The sequence below is a fragment of the Pleuronectes platessa genome, chromosome 9 (genome assembly GCF_947347685.1).
Source record: "Pleuronectes platessa chromosome 9, fPlePla1.1, whole genome shotgun sequence".
NCBI lineage: Eukaryota > Metazoa > Chordata > Actinopteri > Pleuronectiformes > Pleuronectidae > Pleuronectes > Pleuronectes platessa.
In genome coordinates, this window is record NC_070634.1 from 17,327,853 (window position 1) to 17,344,452 (window position 16,600).

A 16,600-nucleotide genomic window follows, 5' to 3' on the forward strand; every position below is an offset into this window, starting at 1 on the left:
TGGTTCTCCGCCCCTGCCAATATGCCAGTCATGTTGCTGTGCTGCTCCTGCGTTTTTGGCACCACCAGCTAACTGTAAAGCACTGACATGTGCATTGAGGCCTCAAATGTCTCTGTCTTCCAGGAAGCAGCTCTGAGAGCGAGGTGTGGAGTTGAGCAAATGATGAGCGGATGACTGGAAATACACCCCCATTGTGTTTACTGCCATCATGAGACGAATTGTAATTTGTGAATATGGGCTATACAAATACAATTTGATTGAATTTTGATTGATTGATCATATCAGTCTGAGTGGATTGTTTCGGAGGGTAATCAGGGGTTCAGTTCAATACCTAATCGCATTGTATATTCTAATCAGACTTAAAATTGAAAGCTATTTACAACAGGTGAGGGCTCTCCACTCAGGGAAAAAAATAAAACAATAATATTTATATATATATATATACTGAGTGTGTGTAAATGTGTATGTGTGCTGTGTTTGTATTCTTTGTCGACACGGTGTAAGTACTCTGTCTCCATTTTTCTATTTCCAGCCAAGAAGTATGACAGTGGCGAATATCTTAACATCACTAGCATCACAAGGGACCAGGCTGGAGACTACGAATGCAGCGCTCTAAATGACATCGCCTCTCCTGACACCAAAACAGTAAAAGTCACAGTCAACTGTAAGTATACATCTCTGTCTTCTTCCTTGCTCTTCTTTTTTTTCCCACAGTGGCCCCACTGACACATGAAAGACAAAAGGGCAGCCTTCGATGATACCACTGCTGTGTCCTCGGCTGTGCTCCTCAAGAAAGTGTTCCTCTTAGAAGTTTGAAAAAGTGGAAGTTTCTTAATATTTAATGTGAGAATTCCCTTTTTGTCTGTGCGTATAGGTGATTAATTCACACCAAGGAAAGGTCTGACTGTTCCAAGCACTATTCCATTATGCAGGTAATGAGTCTTTCAAAAGTGTGAGGAGACAGTAATGAGGAGCCAAGGCATTAATGAGCGATACTGGGCTTAAGCTGGCGTGGTCACATGGAAATCACCACTCATCTGTATGAGCAGGAACAGGCGCTGGACAGTGATTGCTGTTCCCTTCTCTTTTTAAAAAGCAATCCTTCTGTTATTCATGGAGGATGTGCATAGATGCCCTGTGCTAAATCTCACTTTTGGCAAAGCTCATCAGGCACTCGGCTACAGAGACGGGGGGGGGTTGCTCCTTCTGGCCCAGTTACCGAGTCATATTCTGAAAGCTAATCATGTAAGTTTTCCAATTCAACTTTTAAGAAATGGAATATTTTATTTCATACACAGTTTTGACTATTTAGTTCCTCTTTTGAAATAACTTTGTGTCCAATAATGTTTGTGCTTACTTCTACCTCTCTGTGTTAAGGCAGCTCTCATTCTGGCTTCATTATAATACCCGAGTCTAGTGGCCATTATTTCTGTGTAATGTCTGCCTCTAATGAGCCAGGCCTGAGTGAAGTTTTAGAGGCCAGTTATTTATAGCTCCGCTGAGACACAGGTCCAAGGATGAAAAGTGCTTTGACAACCGCCAGGGTCTTGCACAAAAGGACATCCCCACAATTATTGATAAGGCATGTCACAGGCAGATGCCCACATTTTAAAGCCAGACAGCAGGAGTACGTGGGTTTAGTTTGAATTAATTGATCAGGCAGTCTTTCCTCTGCTGTCAGGCAAAGTCACCGCCGCAGCTTGAGCACTGGAGCGATGTGGAGCGAGTGGGAGCATGCCGTAGTTGGTCAAGTGTTGAGCTGGTATTTGCCTGCTGCCCACACTTATCTGAAGCATGGAGAGTTACTTACACTTAATTTTGGATCTGTGTCTTATATGAAGAGAATCACCCTTATATATGATTTATGAGTTTTAAATTGGTTTCAGAAAAGTGTTTATCACGATATTTTACATAATCCTCCTGTTAGAGCAAGGACTTATTTCTAAATACAGATCCATGAAAATATCTCTTAATACAAAGGAAAGAAACTGTACGCACTTTAAACGCTGCCTTCTGGACTGTAAAACTTAGGTTCTGCTTTGCAGCCAGCCTAATTGCTGCATATCACAAGCCTTTTCTTGGAAAGGCTACGGATTATAATACAGAAAACATAAACAATGTGTTGGACACTATTATCAAAAGAAGCAGGAGGATGCCAAGTGCATAATTTAAAGAAGGCTTCTCGATGTTCATGCCAAAAGCTTCAAAATATGTATTTCCAGGAACACCACCTGCAAGATAAAAGACACAATTTCTAACTAATTAATGTCTTTCAATATGATTCACCTTGGAGTTTGGAGAAATATTTGCATCCTTAAAGTAGCATTCTGTTTTTTTTTTTATAAGTGTGTTTTTACATGGACAGTGTTGATAGGGAGCTCCGGTGGACAGGAAAACTCTTGCAGCGGACGTGTGACTCACAGGACTCCAGTCATTAGTTTTGCCGGATTGATGGGGGTAGCCTGCAAAAAACACTCAACTTGGAGCTCTCCTCCTTTAGTTGTTGACTTCCTGTTGGAGCGAACTCCGTAGAGAGTCGGACTTCTCCGGCCTCACTAGCACCTCACATATGAAAGGCCCTGTATTTTGTTGCATCTGTTTAGTAGTCAAAGTGCTCTGCAACCATGGGACTTGGATAAACATCATATGTTACAAACTTTAAGTCATCTTTTGTTTTCAACACCTTCAAAGAGCCGCAATGTGGTTGCTTAAAAAGAGTCAGTACCTCATGAAATGGAGCTTTACATATTCAGTGTAACGCCCGGGCCACACTGCCTGTGTGAGCGGCGCTGCTCTTCTAGAGAGTCAAGGTCTCGCCATTTTTTTCCCCACGTGCCGAAATGATTCATGGCAAAACAGACAGTAAAAATGATCTTTCACCATAGTTCTAATGCCTAATTGTGGGATATGTCATTGAATCCAATCAATCAAGAAGATGGTGATATAACTGTAGGACCGGCATATGCAGACACAATTGAGTCTTTATGTTGTGTTCACAAAGTAAACAATCGATACATTAATGGACAAAATAATCTACAGATTAAAACATGATAAAAAATTTTTTTTATTTACAGTTGGAAACAGAATATTTTAAAAGACTTTCACGTCAACCATCCGTTTTTTTAAACATTTATTAGAGTATATACTGTATATTAACAAGTCACAGCACTTTTTACTTACATTTGCTAAATATATTCAATACAGGATTTTACTTGCAACAGAGTAGCTTTTCAGTGTGGTGTTAGTAATTGTACTGAAGTAAAGTATGCCTGTGCTTCTTCCACCACAGCTGCTAACATGCATACTGTTGTTCAGCTAAAAAAGAAAAATCCTCTAGTTTTCATTTCTTTAAGGGTCATTGATACTGATAATAAAAACTGTTAAATCCTGTAAAATCGTGATATCTTTAAACCATTGCAACCCAAACCAGTATATCAGCTCCAAAACCATATATGTATCTGTTTCATGAAAGTTGCCCTCTCACTCCCCACCACGGTGACTGGTGACACATGCTCATTTACAAAGATAAGGGGGTTGAATAAATGAGTTACAGTTGTCCACTGGAGCGACTGATATGGCCACAGCAGGCAGAGCTTGAGCCAGCTGGTGGCCACTCTTCACTGCCTCCTCACCACCCTGGCACTTGCCCGGCGAAAGGAAAGAAGAAGCATTTGCATCATTCATGCCCTACTGTCACACATCAGGCCTCATCCGCCAGACGCCTCGGAGCGTGGGGGGTATTGATGAGTTTTTTGGGTGTGCCAAATTCTAAATTAAGATAAAGACGTTAGCTGACATTGAAACTCAAACAAGAAAGGATACGTGCAGAGTGAGAAGAAAGAAAAGTAATTTATTAAAATGTGTGGAAAAATGCTCGTGCAGCTGTTTATCTTAGTTTATAAAATCACCATCTCAACTTTTCAAAGGCTTGTATGCAAATTCTGCAGGGGTCAGTTTTACAGAAGATTTCCCACGGATACTTTGAAATGTATAATTACATTAGATCGATCCAAACAACAACATTAGACCAAGTTTGTTGACATTGAAAAATGAAAATAATGAAATCTACCGGATCTGTCTCGGGTGCAAATAATGTTCACAGCTGGGGTTAAAAAAAAGTTGTGTTCACGCTACACAATAACATAGGGTAACATAGGTCTAGTTATTTTTTGACATATTAAAATAACATTTTTATGATCTCACATAATGACACTAGTTTTAAATTAACCTTTTTATCGACTACCTTTCTGTTCTGTGACTCTTTTTTTTAACAAACAGGATTCAATGAATTTCCTTGTTCAATTATTTAAGAGGCCATCATCTCGTGCTTTGTCTTGGTCCGTTGAGTATCCTTCTCTTTAATAGCAGTTCAATTCAATTAAGTCACAAACACCAATCAGTCATGTCTGCACTATTTCTCTCCTATCGTTCTAATGAGGCGGCATTGAGTGAGTGACACTGACGTTTCATGGGTTAACAGTCTAATTAAGTACATGTCCCAACAGTTTCTCTCTGCTTTCATAACAATTCCTTTATAAGCGGAGAGTATAGTTGACCTCTGGGCTAATTGCAGATTAAGGGCACTAATTAAAATAAGCAAACCAGAGTAATGAAAACAAAATTAAGCTCTAGCATGTTTGGAGTTTTAATAACACAAGGCCTTCCGTAACACTAAGCCTGCCATTTGGCTTTCTATGATATGAGGAGACATTGTCACCGTGCAGCGCTTTCCAAGTGTTAAGTCCGGTACATTTAACCTCTGCCTGAATGCCTCTAAGGCTCAAAAGACCACCTTAATCACACAGCACTAATTAAATGATTGGCCTGTGCCTCTTGTTTTCACACGTCTGCTGATGAATGAATGGTGACTGGGTGCTTTCATCAGCCGGACCTGAATGATGGCAGTCGCGCAGGGGGTCACGCTCGCCTCAGATGGGCTCAAAAGCCCCACTCGGTGAAAGGAAATTTCTGTGATTTCTCTTTTCTACCTGATGAAATTTGATCTCTGACCTACTTTTCGAATTTACATATTCATCTTCCCTGCGGGGGGCTGCAGCTATTGGCTGAATCTCTCACAGTGTGACTCAAAGGCGTGAAGATCACATCTAGGGGGCTGAGCTGGAGGGAGGAATGAGAAGGGAACCACCTTTGAAAACCTCCACCTGAGATAAAAAGCCAGTGATTGATTATTTCATGAATCCGCCTTCTTTCAGAATAAAAGCTTTCAATACTAAATACATACACATGAAAGATTTTTTTTCAAGCGGAGGAATTAAAGAATTCTGACCTTACCCTCGCTGTTAAGAAATCTCTCCCCCTCCGGAGATAACTGTCGGCTCCCACTCGCTCGTGAGTGAGTGACGCTGCAGAGTTTGAACACCGCTATATTGAAAGATGGGATCTGACAGGTTGCACAAACTTTTGTCACACGTGGAAAGAACACAAGACGAACTGTCTTGCTTTGCTGCGTTTTGATTTGCTCCACGCTGCTTCATTTGCTTTAACCGATGTGGACTTGATAGCGCGCCAGATGTTCCGATCGTCTCTCTCCGTCCATGTGATGATCACAAAGCAGACACAAGTCCATTTTCAGGAAATAAATGTCCCCACGAAGACAAATCAGTTGATGTCATCTTAGTCGCACAGTTGTCCGAATTATGGATGTGGAGTAGGAAGACCCTGTCTTTATTTGGGAATTTTTTTTCTCACCTTTGAATTATGTTGATGGGAGATACTGGTTATGTGTGAGTGTCACGTTGCAGAGAAAGCTATAGAGCACAATACTCAGACTCCTAGAGCCTCCTCGTGTAAGCTCCGCCCCAGCTGGACACATATGGAGGTATAATTGGGTTCCTCTGACACAGCGCATGTAACTTTTCTTCTTTTCTTCTGTGTGATCCCGTCCCCTCCTATCTAGATGTTTGGCTCTGGTTTGAACTAGCTCTCTCTTCAACACCACTTGTTTTCTTTCAAGCCAAGGTTTCACTTGTTTCGCAGAGTGAAGCTGTGCCCTCTGCGCCTCTGAGTTTGCCAGCCATTTGTACGCCTCCTTCCTCCTCCAGTGCCCTGCAGCTGTGAATGCTGCTCACACACTCACCGTTGCTGTGTTCTTCCAAAAAAGAGCACCTCGCTTTTTCTTTGCTGCTTACAGTAATTGGCTAGCAAAACTGTGATCATTCTTTAATTAATTATTAGCACCCACCTTAGAACTGCTTTGAGCAATTACAGCCATTACAGATTTCCTGAGCGTAATTGAAATGCGGTGACGTACTTGGAATACTTTGAATTCTTTACATCACCTTGTCTTTTGTTTGCTCCGATCCTGCCTTCCCCTGTAAAGCCCCAGCCACCGGGGCCTGTTTGGGATTCAGGCCCTGCCCTGGGAGATACACCAACAACATGCTCCTCTGACTCCCCTGACAGAGTTGTTCAGGGGAGTCATGACCATGTTGGATAAATAAGAGGTAAAGTTGTTTACTTGTGGTCAGGAGACACATCGTCATGACCACCCAAAATTACAATGTCAAGTAAAGACACCAAAGTAAACAAGTTAGTGGAGTGTTGGCATGTTTGCACGGTGTCATTTTTTATTCATGTAGAACAATTATTCACTGTGACATTTGCAGAGGTGCATTTACATTTTATAAAATACAAGCTCTATGTGTGTGTGTGTGTGTGTGTCTGTGTGTGTGTCTCCTGTGGTCTCTGTGGTCTTTACACTGTCCGTTGTGAGAATATATCTCCACATAATGTAAATCATTTCATTATAAGATTTACGTTAAGGTTTAGCAAGTAGTAGTTTAGGTTAGACAAGGTTTCTAGAAAATAAATGTATGCATGTGTGTATGTTCTGGCAAGCAGCTCTGCCTCTCTGCAGTGGTTTGATAAGGCGGATGGATCATAGGTAAAATGAATGATCATTCGACTGTTGTTGTCTTTTGAACATCAGACTCAAGGTCTCAGCTGAGCATTTGCAGACAGTTTGCTGTGTCCATTGAAATACTGTGGCTTACAATTCAGAGGAGAAGGCTTCCTAGAATTGGATTCTGATCCAGTCCTAAGTAGAGTTAAAGCCAGTACCCTCGAGCTGTTTGGATGTAAATCCATCTCTCTACATCCTTCCAAAGCTCTCGTCTTGATTGCTATTTGGATTCCTTGCTGCATGTGGGGCTTGAATAAATGAGTGGAATCTTGATCTTCTGCAGAATAAATGTTCTTGATAGAGCCACTTCAAGACAGTTTGACAATGCGACTTCTTCCGTTTGCTTGTGACTAATCAAAATCATGTTGTATTGTTTCCAAAAGTGGAGCTGTCCAACTGAACTTTCTTAATGCATTAGGGTATTTCTATATATATATATGTTGGTTGTAGAGTGGTCCTCATAAGAACTCCCCAACATTCTGTATTCGGTGTAAACGTAGGAATTTGGGTACCTTCAACCATTTACTGTTTAATTTGGACAAGGAGATTGAATCCCTACCGCTGACGACCCACACAGTTTTGTACGCTAAGCTGGTTATTTATACGCTTTGCATTGTGTGAAAAGAAGGAACACAATGTTCCCTAGCTGTTCTGAATAGAAATCTTAATGAATTAATAAATCTTGGCAGCAGAACCATTCCTGACTGACAAAAAACAGGACAACGAAGCCTACAGATGGCAGTGGGGAACAATGTCTCTGTGTGTAAGCTGATAAGTCATGCACTGATGAGTCCATTTCGTAATTGCAATGAAAACTCATTTTCAAATCTGGCTGAAGAGGTAGGGTTATTAATTGATCTTTTAATTAAAAAGCCTTGCGTTCTGTGGGTTCTCGTGGCAAACAATAGTTTGTAGCTAAATAAATCATATTCAATCTTAAAGCACACCAATTAATCATTAATAGTCACATGAGGACAACTTAAGAGAGACAACTCGGTGAAGCCCTGTACATTAAGGTGTGGTGTTATCCCAACAAACTAGTCCCATTCATATTAGTGAGGGAAAACATTTCGTTCATCCTAAACATGCTTGTATTCATGTGCTTTGTAGAGACACTTTGGAAACAGCGTCTTTAATTTGACGACAACCTTTACAGAATGTAAATGTAAAGGAAGTCGGCTTGTGATCGACCAACAACAGGCCATTTGTCAACCTGGCAGGGCTTTACAGCGCCCATTTCTCCACCTTGCCTGTGCTATTCCTGGACCCAACCCCTCACCCCCATCTGGTGGAGTCACCATGACTCCAGGCATGATTTACAGCACCACAACAGCAGTCTCCAGACACTAAATTACCTGGATTATTGGGCCTTCATGATTTTTAGTGCAGTACTTTGCATTACTCTCCAAATCCTGATGGTGCGTTGCACAATATATGATGATTTAGGACATGCCAGCAAGTTGAAATTGAAATTATTGGATTGGGCTGGATTTTATGACTGTGATCAGTCTTAACAGAGCCCTTGCCAAGTCCCAAATTGAAAAGACTTCATATTATTGATATGCATATAACATTTGACCATTTTGGACCACAAATTAATCTGTGGAGGATAATTTTCTTTATCCCGGCACGTTGCAACAGTTGTATGTCTTCAGTGATCAAAAGGGCAATTTGACTCCTTTTGAGGTTTCCTCAAAAGAAACTTTAGTCTGGTAAACTTTTAAGAGCAGTGCCCCTGATTAAATAGACAGTGATGGATTACACACTATGTCTGGATTGACACTGGATCATAGTTTGTATTGTATATGTACACCCCCAGGAGGGATAGCCTGTGGTGCTCATACTATATTTTCACCAGCAAGATATCCGTTATAACTTAGTTTTTTTTTTTTTTTCAAACCAACCATCTGAAAGGGCAGCCATCCAAGTTCCGACTTTGAGTCTAATGAAGAAACACAGTGTTCCATTTGGCAAATAGCTTATCCATTTAGTTTAGTTCTTAACAAAAGGGAACACATCAGAAAGGCTCCCTCATGAAGCAAATAGGCGGATATATTGCCGGTGGGTTTGTGATCTTGATAGAACCATAAACAACATTGACTTTGTGTGTGAGGTTTCAAGTATTGACACCCCTGCCTGGGCCAGCGTGTCCAATGTCCTAGTAACTGTACAGCTTGACAGCCAGGTCACCCTGGCGCTTTCAGAGGCTTCAGATAATCAATGGCACTGCACAATGACACCAATGGAGGATTATGAGGATTCACTGAGCCTCTGTCAGACAGTGTAATGCATTGATTTTATCATACTTGCTTTTGTGTATTTATATTTATGTGCTGTGCAGTGTTATCTACTTGTTCCCGCTTCTTTTTTAAGTATTTATGTTGTACATTGTCGAATACTTAACACTCAGATTTATTACAAGCCTTCGTATTCTTTTCTATAAGTTATGGCTCTGCTGTAAGATGCTGGTCAGGTTTCCCAGCTGGGTTGTAGGATGGTTTTTGCGACCTGTCAGGCTTGCGGGTGATTAAAATAGATGGAGATCTGAAATCAGAAAAGTGTTCTTTAGATATTGCATCGATCCAAGGTTAGTCACACACACAGGTTGTACGTACAAATGCACGCAGGCACAGCGAGCACGGCCAGTCAAGGTCTAACAATACCCCGCAGCATGGCGTTCAACTTTTCATTTGCTGATAAATGAACAGGAGAAGCTGTAGCATAACGCAGCACTTGATTCACGGCATCAAGTCCTTCGGATTATTCAGCTCAGCCACGGAAGAGGGAATTACTGCATAATTGGCACAAATATGCAAGGACTAGAAATCAACATACTCTCTTCATATGAATGTGCTCATTATGATGCAGAAGAAGGTTGGGGAAAGGGCATCCATCATCACAGAGCACGCTGTCACCTCTCTGTGCCTCTCACATATGATCACACAGCTCACATGCTTTTTTTTTTTCACCTCACACAGATCTGTTGCATCCCACCTCATCAATCTACATGGATTCATACAAGTTGGATGAGAGACTAATCTATTCTAAATTCAGCAGTCCACACCAGGGTCAATCTTTTCAGCATTTCAAAATGCATATGCAGGTAAAGGTTTGCAGGCCATTCCATTGGATACAGACCTGAGTCCTGACTGACAAGTTGTACTTGAAGGCTTTTTGTCAATAATATAAATAGTCCACACACCGCATCTTACTTTCAGACATGCCTGGGCAATTTACTGTTTCATTTAGGACTGACCCTATAGAGTGCAGGCTTTTTTCCCATGTATTATAATGTACCAGGCTTTTAATCAGAATCTATACGACCGACACAAAGTCATTTTGCTTGTATTGTATGTCAGCTGGCCGTGAATGTGATTGTTTGCTCAGATTGGCTGTTTATCATTTGTCAAGCTTTTCGGAGTCAAGCCGAGTTTACACAATACCCACTGCCAGATTGAACCCTGCACCTTATAATGATTAGTTCTCCAGCGTTGATTTATGGAGAATCAGGGAAACAGTCATGATAATACCAGTGGGTATTATCCACTAGTTCTGTGAGGAGCAGTGCAGCTTCGAGCCAACACTTCTCGTCCTCAATCACTTACCCTCCACACGTTATGAATTCTGCATTTCTCTGATAATGGCCAGTATACCCATGTAACCAGTGAAACATTTGTATTGTCATTTTGTGACTAAGGGAAATGTACGAGTGTTTAAAAATCCTTTTGTCTGGCTGGTTCTATCAATCGTTGCATTTCTATACAACTTCAATTTATTAATTTTCTTTCTTTCAAGGCTGTGTAACTATAAGCAGGGTAAATATTTGAAGTACAAAAGGACTTGGCTGCTTAAGAGTCTGTCCGTATGTAAAGCTGGCTTCATGACACACGCAAAGAGATTTACAGCACATTTCAGCACATGAAAGGATCCTCATTCCGCATTCACAGAACCTGCCTCCGCCATTGAGCCTTTGAACTTCCATTAAGCCATTTATCACCATGCAGTGCAATTCATTTCTTTTCCTAACGCTGGGGATGGCTGCCCTCTCCCCTCCCCAACTGCACCTCTGTAGATTCCGAGTTTTGAGTTTACACTATGCAATGTGTGCACTGACCACAAAGTCTGTGGCTGTCACTTTCAAGTCCAACAGCTCTCATTCTTCCATTGCTCTGAGTCTGACTGGCACTTAAACCTTTTCCCTTAAGATATCCTTTATGCCTGTGATAACAGATGTATCTCTACACCGGTATTTTTCTCTGCTAACACATTGTGTTTCTCTGTTTTTTCTCCAGTTGCCCCATCTATCCATGAGATGAAAAGCCATGGAGTTGGTCTGGGGCGCACAGCTCTGCTCAGGTGCGAGGCGGCTGCTGTGCCTTCTCCAACATTTGAGTGGTACAAGGGTGAGAAAAGGTGAGCCCAGCTTTATTGTATGAGCTATTTCGATATCAGCAGCATCACCCACTTCCAATGGATGCCTCTTTGTTGTGTCACAGATCCCTCTTTTTGCCAGCAGCCATTGGCTTTATTCCAGGCATCTTGAAACAAGTGCCAGATATTAAGTATTGTTTAAACTTTGCTTGGAATATTTTGTATTTTACAGCCATAGTGTAAACATGTTTGTAGCTAATGTATGACATTGATAACAGGTACTTTGTTGCTCTTTTCACCTATTTAACAACCAGTGTGATAGGTAGGTTTTCTACCTTTATACATTTTAACATCTAAGATGTCTAAACAAAACACAGTAGTAATTTTTGTTTTTAAATTAAAACCGCATCTCAAATGATGGACTTCAGACCACACTATGTCACATCCTGAAGTGCCCGCATTCCGCAAGTGAAGATACGTAATCCACCTTGGCAGATTATCAATTGCCTGCATTTATTAATGTGTTACCATGCCTTAAATATGTATGCGAACCCTTAAAGCTAATACCTGCTATTCACTTAGCTTAATAGCTTTTGGAAAGCGTGAATATTTTGTTTGAGATTGTTGGATTATGACTAAATACATTTTCATCCAAACTCCACCAGAAAGTCTGGAGACTCAGTGTGTTTCAAGGTGAAGTCTAAACTTCCATCTTTCATGCTGACATTAAGCCAAGACGGAGGCCTTATTGTGAACAAGCACATGCTAGAAAAGGTGTTTTGGTCTAATTTGTTTTGTGTTTGTCAGATTCCTGTCAGACAGGGCGTTTGTTTCTTCTTCTACTCGTCCAGTCTCTGGGGAGAGTTCACAGAAATGTTCCAACAGACGTCATTTGTGCCTTGTCCTCACCTGACAACTGGCTCAAATCATTCATGGCACATACATCAATCAGCTGCGATTCAAGTGTCAGTTCTTGAATTTAAAAACCAAATTACCCCCATTACCCATAATTTACTCACTCCTGGTGAGCACAATTTCAATCATCAACTCACACTGTGCTAATTGTAATTATGGGCTGGATTCAATTTATTCAAATTGCTAAGAAGGCAAGTTGGCAGGTTTCTTCTTTACTTAATTCAAGGACTTGTTCTTTCTGTGACTTCTTACATGGCTAAATGGGGATTTCTTAATTTAATCATTTTCGCGGACTTGCACTGAACATGTGTAATTTCTGTAAAACATTAACACTGGCTGTAACTGTTTTATTACCAATTTGATGTGCATGTGAAGTGAGGGCCACCTCTCATTTTGGCTATGTATTGATGCAGTTATTCCATCACGGCTGCTGCCAGTCTGTGTCTATTGGAAGTACTTTCACAGATTTGACAAGCAAATCTCTCCATTGGTTTTTCACTGCTCCCATTCTTGAATGGAAGTTGGTGAGTGTTGATGTGTGTGTGTGTGTGTGTGTGTGTGTGTGTGTGTGTGTGTGTGTGTGTGTGTGTGTGTGTGTGTGTGTGTGTGTGTGTGTGTGTGTGTGTGTGTGTGTGTGTGTGTGTGTGTGTGTTTGGGATGCCTCTTTAACTAGTTTCATGGTGAGGAGGCGAGACACCCACCAAAATTATCAGAGAATGCTCAGCTAACACAAGTTGTTGTCGCAGAGGGAACAACAGATTTGAAGATATTTGCTGGACATAAGGTCACAACTCGAGCCACAGCAACTTGAGCCAGGCTGGAGGTCATGGGCCAAAGTAGAGCTAGGATAGAAACACGCGTCCCTGTCTGAAGGTTGTTATGATTCATAATGTGAAACTGTTGCAGCAACACAAATCAAATTTATATCCACAATAATCCCACAATCAGGATTTGTGGTAATTTCCCTTACAGAGTGATATATAGTCACTACAGGCTGTTAAAGATCATCACGGATATCAAAGTGAACAATTGAACATTTGTTAATTCTACGATGCTAAGATGCCAGTCCCAACTGGAATAGGATTCATAGTAATCCTCATCGACTGCATCAAAATAATAACCAAGATGTCAAGTGGCACCCAGCGGTTTCCCCCCAGAGCAACTCTCCAAGGACCAAGTGAAGGACCACAGGATAAACAGATTTGTTGAAGAGGGCGATGAAGCACTGTACATTCTGAGGATTCCACTTAAAGATGACTAACATTTGTGCTGTCTTTCAACGCTGTCTCTACCTGAAACTGTGTGTGTCTTTGTGTGAGGAACACAAGCTTCATTTGTATTGATTGGGTTCTGTTTTTCAGGATTATCAAAGGTCAAGGCATCGACATCAAGAGCCCCAGCTCCAGATCAGTCCTCACAGTGACCAACATGACAGAGGATCGTTACGGGAACTACACATGTGTCGCCTCCAACAAGCTCGGGACGGCTAACGCCAGTGTGCCTCTCATTCGTAAGTTGTCTTTCTACCTGCTTGTGACTGTCTGGAGTTGTGAAGAGTCAGAGGGCTGAAATGGTGTTGTAGAACTCACTGGGGGTGTATGCCCTCAGAAGTTTTAAAGTTAAACCCAGTGCTGCAGCTGAGTGCCCACATATCATCAGCAGAAGTTGTTTCCCATTTCCTAGTCATCAGTGTTGTGAATGTTGGCTGTCTAAAGTAGTTGCTAAGTCTGTATGTATGTGTATGTGTGTGGGTGTGTTGGTGTATGTCTGCTTTCAGAATCCACCAGTGCATGTGTACTGGAAAAGAAAACACACCAGCTGAAAAATAAATGTTTCTTTGAGGTGAGGGCTTTGCAATTACAAAGGCATCCACACAGGTCATTAATGTTACGCTGGAAATCAAGTAGGAGTATGTTTCAGAATTTACAGAGGTCTGAGAGCCAGCCCTTTCATGGATTCGAAAGCGCCATAAGGTGTTTATCTGAATGTGAGAAGAGCCAAATAATTAAAGGCCAAGCTGCTGGTGCATCAGTGAAAGACTGCAGAGTTATTGAATATATTTCTGGAAACAAACTTACATACATTTAGGTGATAAAGAAGAGGGTGATTATAATCATCAACACTGTGCCTTAACGGACTGAAAGCCCAAAGCAATGTATACAAATAAAGAGCAAATAATTTTAAATCCATTCACTCATTCATTAGCTCGAGCGCTTATCCTCTGAGGGCCATGGAGATTAATCTTAAATGTAATTTTTTAATAAATTCTCCACAGCATAATCAGACATTCAGAAATATTTACTGCTTACAAAAGGCTCAGAAATTATGTGTAGCAGAGGGATTATTTTTCCAGTCTTTGCCATTTAACTGGCATGATATCCATGTAAAACATGTAAAGATCCTGATATGCTTTGTAGAAAACTCATCGGCATCAATGACGGATGATGCACAGAAAGGGTTGAGTGGTTGATTTTCTTATATTTCAAAAAAGGAAATCCTGCGCAAAATCCTTTTAAACAAGTTCCAGTCCACAGTCGTTCTTCTCTATGAATACAGACCTCTTTAAAACTCAAAGATGTCTACATACAATCTCAAAGTTCAGGAGCTTTGTACTTTACTTTGTGGAAGGTATTTCATGTTTCTACACTGTTATTTTATCTGCCTGCTGTACCTGCAAAGCAGCAACAACAGCAGCGACAGCGAGGGGCTAGGGAGCAGATTTTCCTCAATGTTTTAGAGTGAGTATGTGTGGGGAAAAAAATCAGTTTAATGTATTCAGTGATGAAATATGAACAGGTGAATTAAATTATTCACCGGTTTGCGCTGCACCCTCTGATGATAACATTGTCCCTAGCAGGCCAGAGACTCGGAATACAAAAAGATATTTCTGTAGAGTTGGCAATTGTCAAAGGAGCACTCCACTCTCCTGTTTGTGTATGCACAAAGAACATCAAAGCCTCGTCTCAGATCCTCAAATGGATGATCTTAATGTGACACCAGCGAGGCCTCAAAGGCAGAGCGGCAAAGAAACCCTCAGAATAGACAGAGGAGGCAGCTTCCTGTGCTGCCACCTCCAACGTCTCTCTTCCCTCTCTTTATCTCTTTGTCTCTCTTGGTATCATGGCTTTGTTTATCTGATTCTCTTATCTCACTCTCTTGCTCCCTCGCTCTTTCGTCCTCTCTTGCTGACTCCCACCCTTGTCTCTCTTCTTTTTCTCTCTCTCTCTGTCAGCCTTTCTCTTTCCTTCCCTTTCTCTCTCATGATCTCCACTAATGGAGGGAAGGCCAATTCTGCTGTCGCTCCTAATGAGAAATGGCAAGCAATCGCTGCAGCGCACACTCTCGCGGGTACACTGACGCAAAAAACAAAACCCAGAGGTTAGATTTCACCACGGGTGACTTTGGATTGCTATTTTAGAATCAGTCGATAGCTATTGATGAGCAAGGTGGGGGGGGGGGGGGGGGGGGGGGGGCATGCATATTTGATAGAACATCATTCATTGAGGTGAATTATAAGTGGCAACAGAATGAGGGTGGTTTGCGGTGAAGAAATTGAGTATGTATGTGAAGATACAGTAGTTTCCTCCATTGTTTCCATTACAGTAAAGGGTTCAGTAGATGCAAATGAATTGATAAGGTCAAGTAGCGGTCATTGCCATTGAATAATCTGTTTAATGCAGGCACTGGAGATTAACTACAAAGCAAAATACTAAGCATTCAGGGCTCACCTTCATGCGTCTGTTGTCATGATTCAGCAGTTGAAAGGTCCTCATCCTTGAGCTGCGTAAATCTGTTTTGTCTTTAACGTAAGAGAGTTACTTTAAATTAGTCCAGTGAAAGGTTGGCCATGATCATGCTCTGGACAGCTTTCTCTCAGGGAAAGTCACAGGGATTCAAACTTTTTGAAGTGGCTCCCTTACATCTTGAAAAAGTAATCGTATTTAACCCTAAACCTGCCTCGCCGGGGTCAAAGATCATCTATGTCCAAAGAAGGGCTTGTGCCAAAAGGTTTCTGCATGGGAACGTCAACTGGTGTGCAGACATTTCCCGTCTTCTGGTTTTCTTCGCTTTTTATTAAGGTTGGATAATGCATTTTTTTTTACTTGTACACAAACTAGGTCAATCGTGTGATTTAGGATGATCCGATTACTTTTTGCAGAGGCGTGGAAGACTTAACCCTAAACCCGCCTCCCTTGTGTTAAAGCGGTTGTCAAAGTGTAGCTCCAGCTTTGATGAAAGTATGAAGTTGATCTAACCTTCTGTTCCTGAGGAGAGAAAAGAAATTATCAAGAGAGTCAATTGCGGAGAATAACAAATTGTATTATGGCTTCATGTACATTGATGTGGTAGATTCTCACCACTTCATGGCTACCTGGGATGAGCTGAATGGCC

At 41.4% G+C, this 16,600-nt stretch overlaps 1 protein-coding gene across 2 annotated transcripts in view; it reads left to right on the plus strand.

Moving 5' to 3' along the window:
* The window catches only part of negr1 (neuronal growth regulator 1), a 133,846-nt gene that overhangs the window by 78,979 nt on the left and 38,267 nt on the right, over positions 1-16,600 (plus strand). For both annotated transcript variants that reach the window (XM_053431189.1, XM_053431190.1), the window contains exons 4-6: positions 533-664; positions 11,215-11,335; positions 13,570-13,718. In XM_053431189.1, coding sequence (XP_053287164.1) covers positions 533-664; positions 11,215-11,335; positions 13,570-13,718 — 402 coding nt within the window. The remainder of the gene's footprint in view (positions 1-532; positions 665-11,214; positions 11,336-13,569; positions 13,719-16,600) is intronic.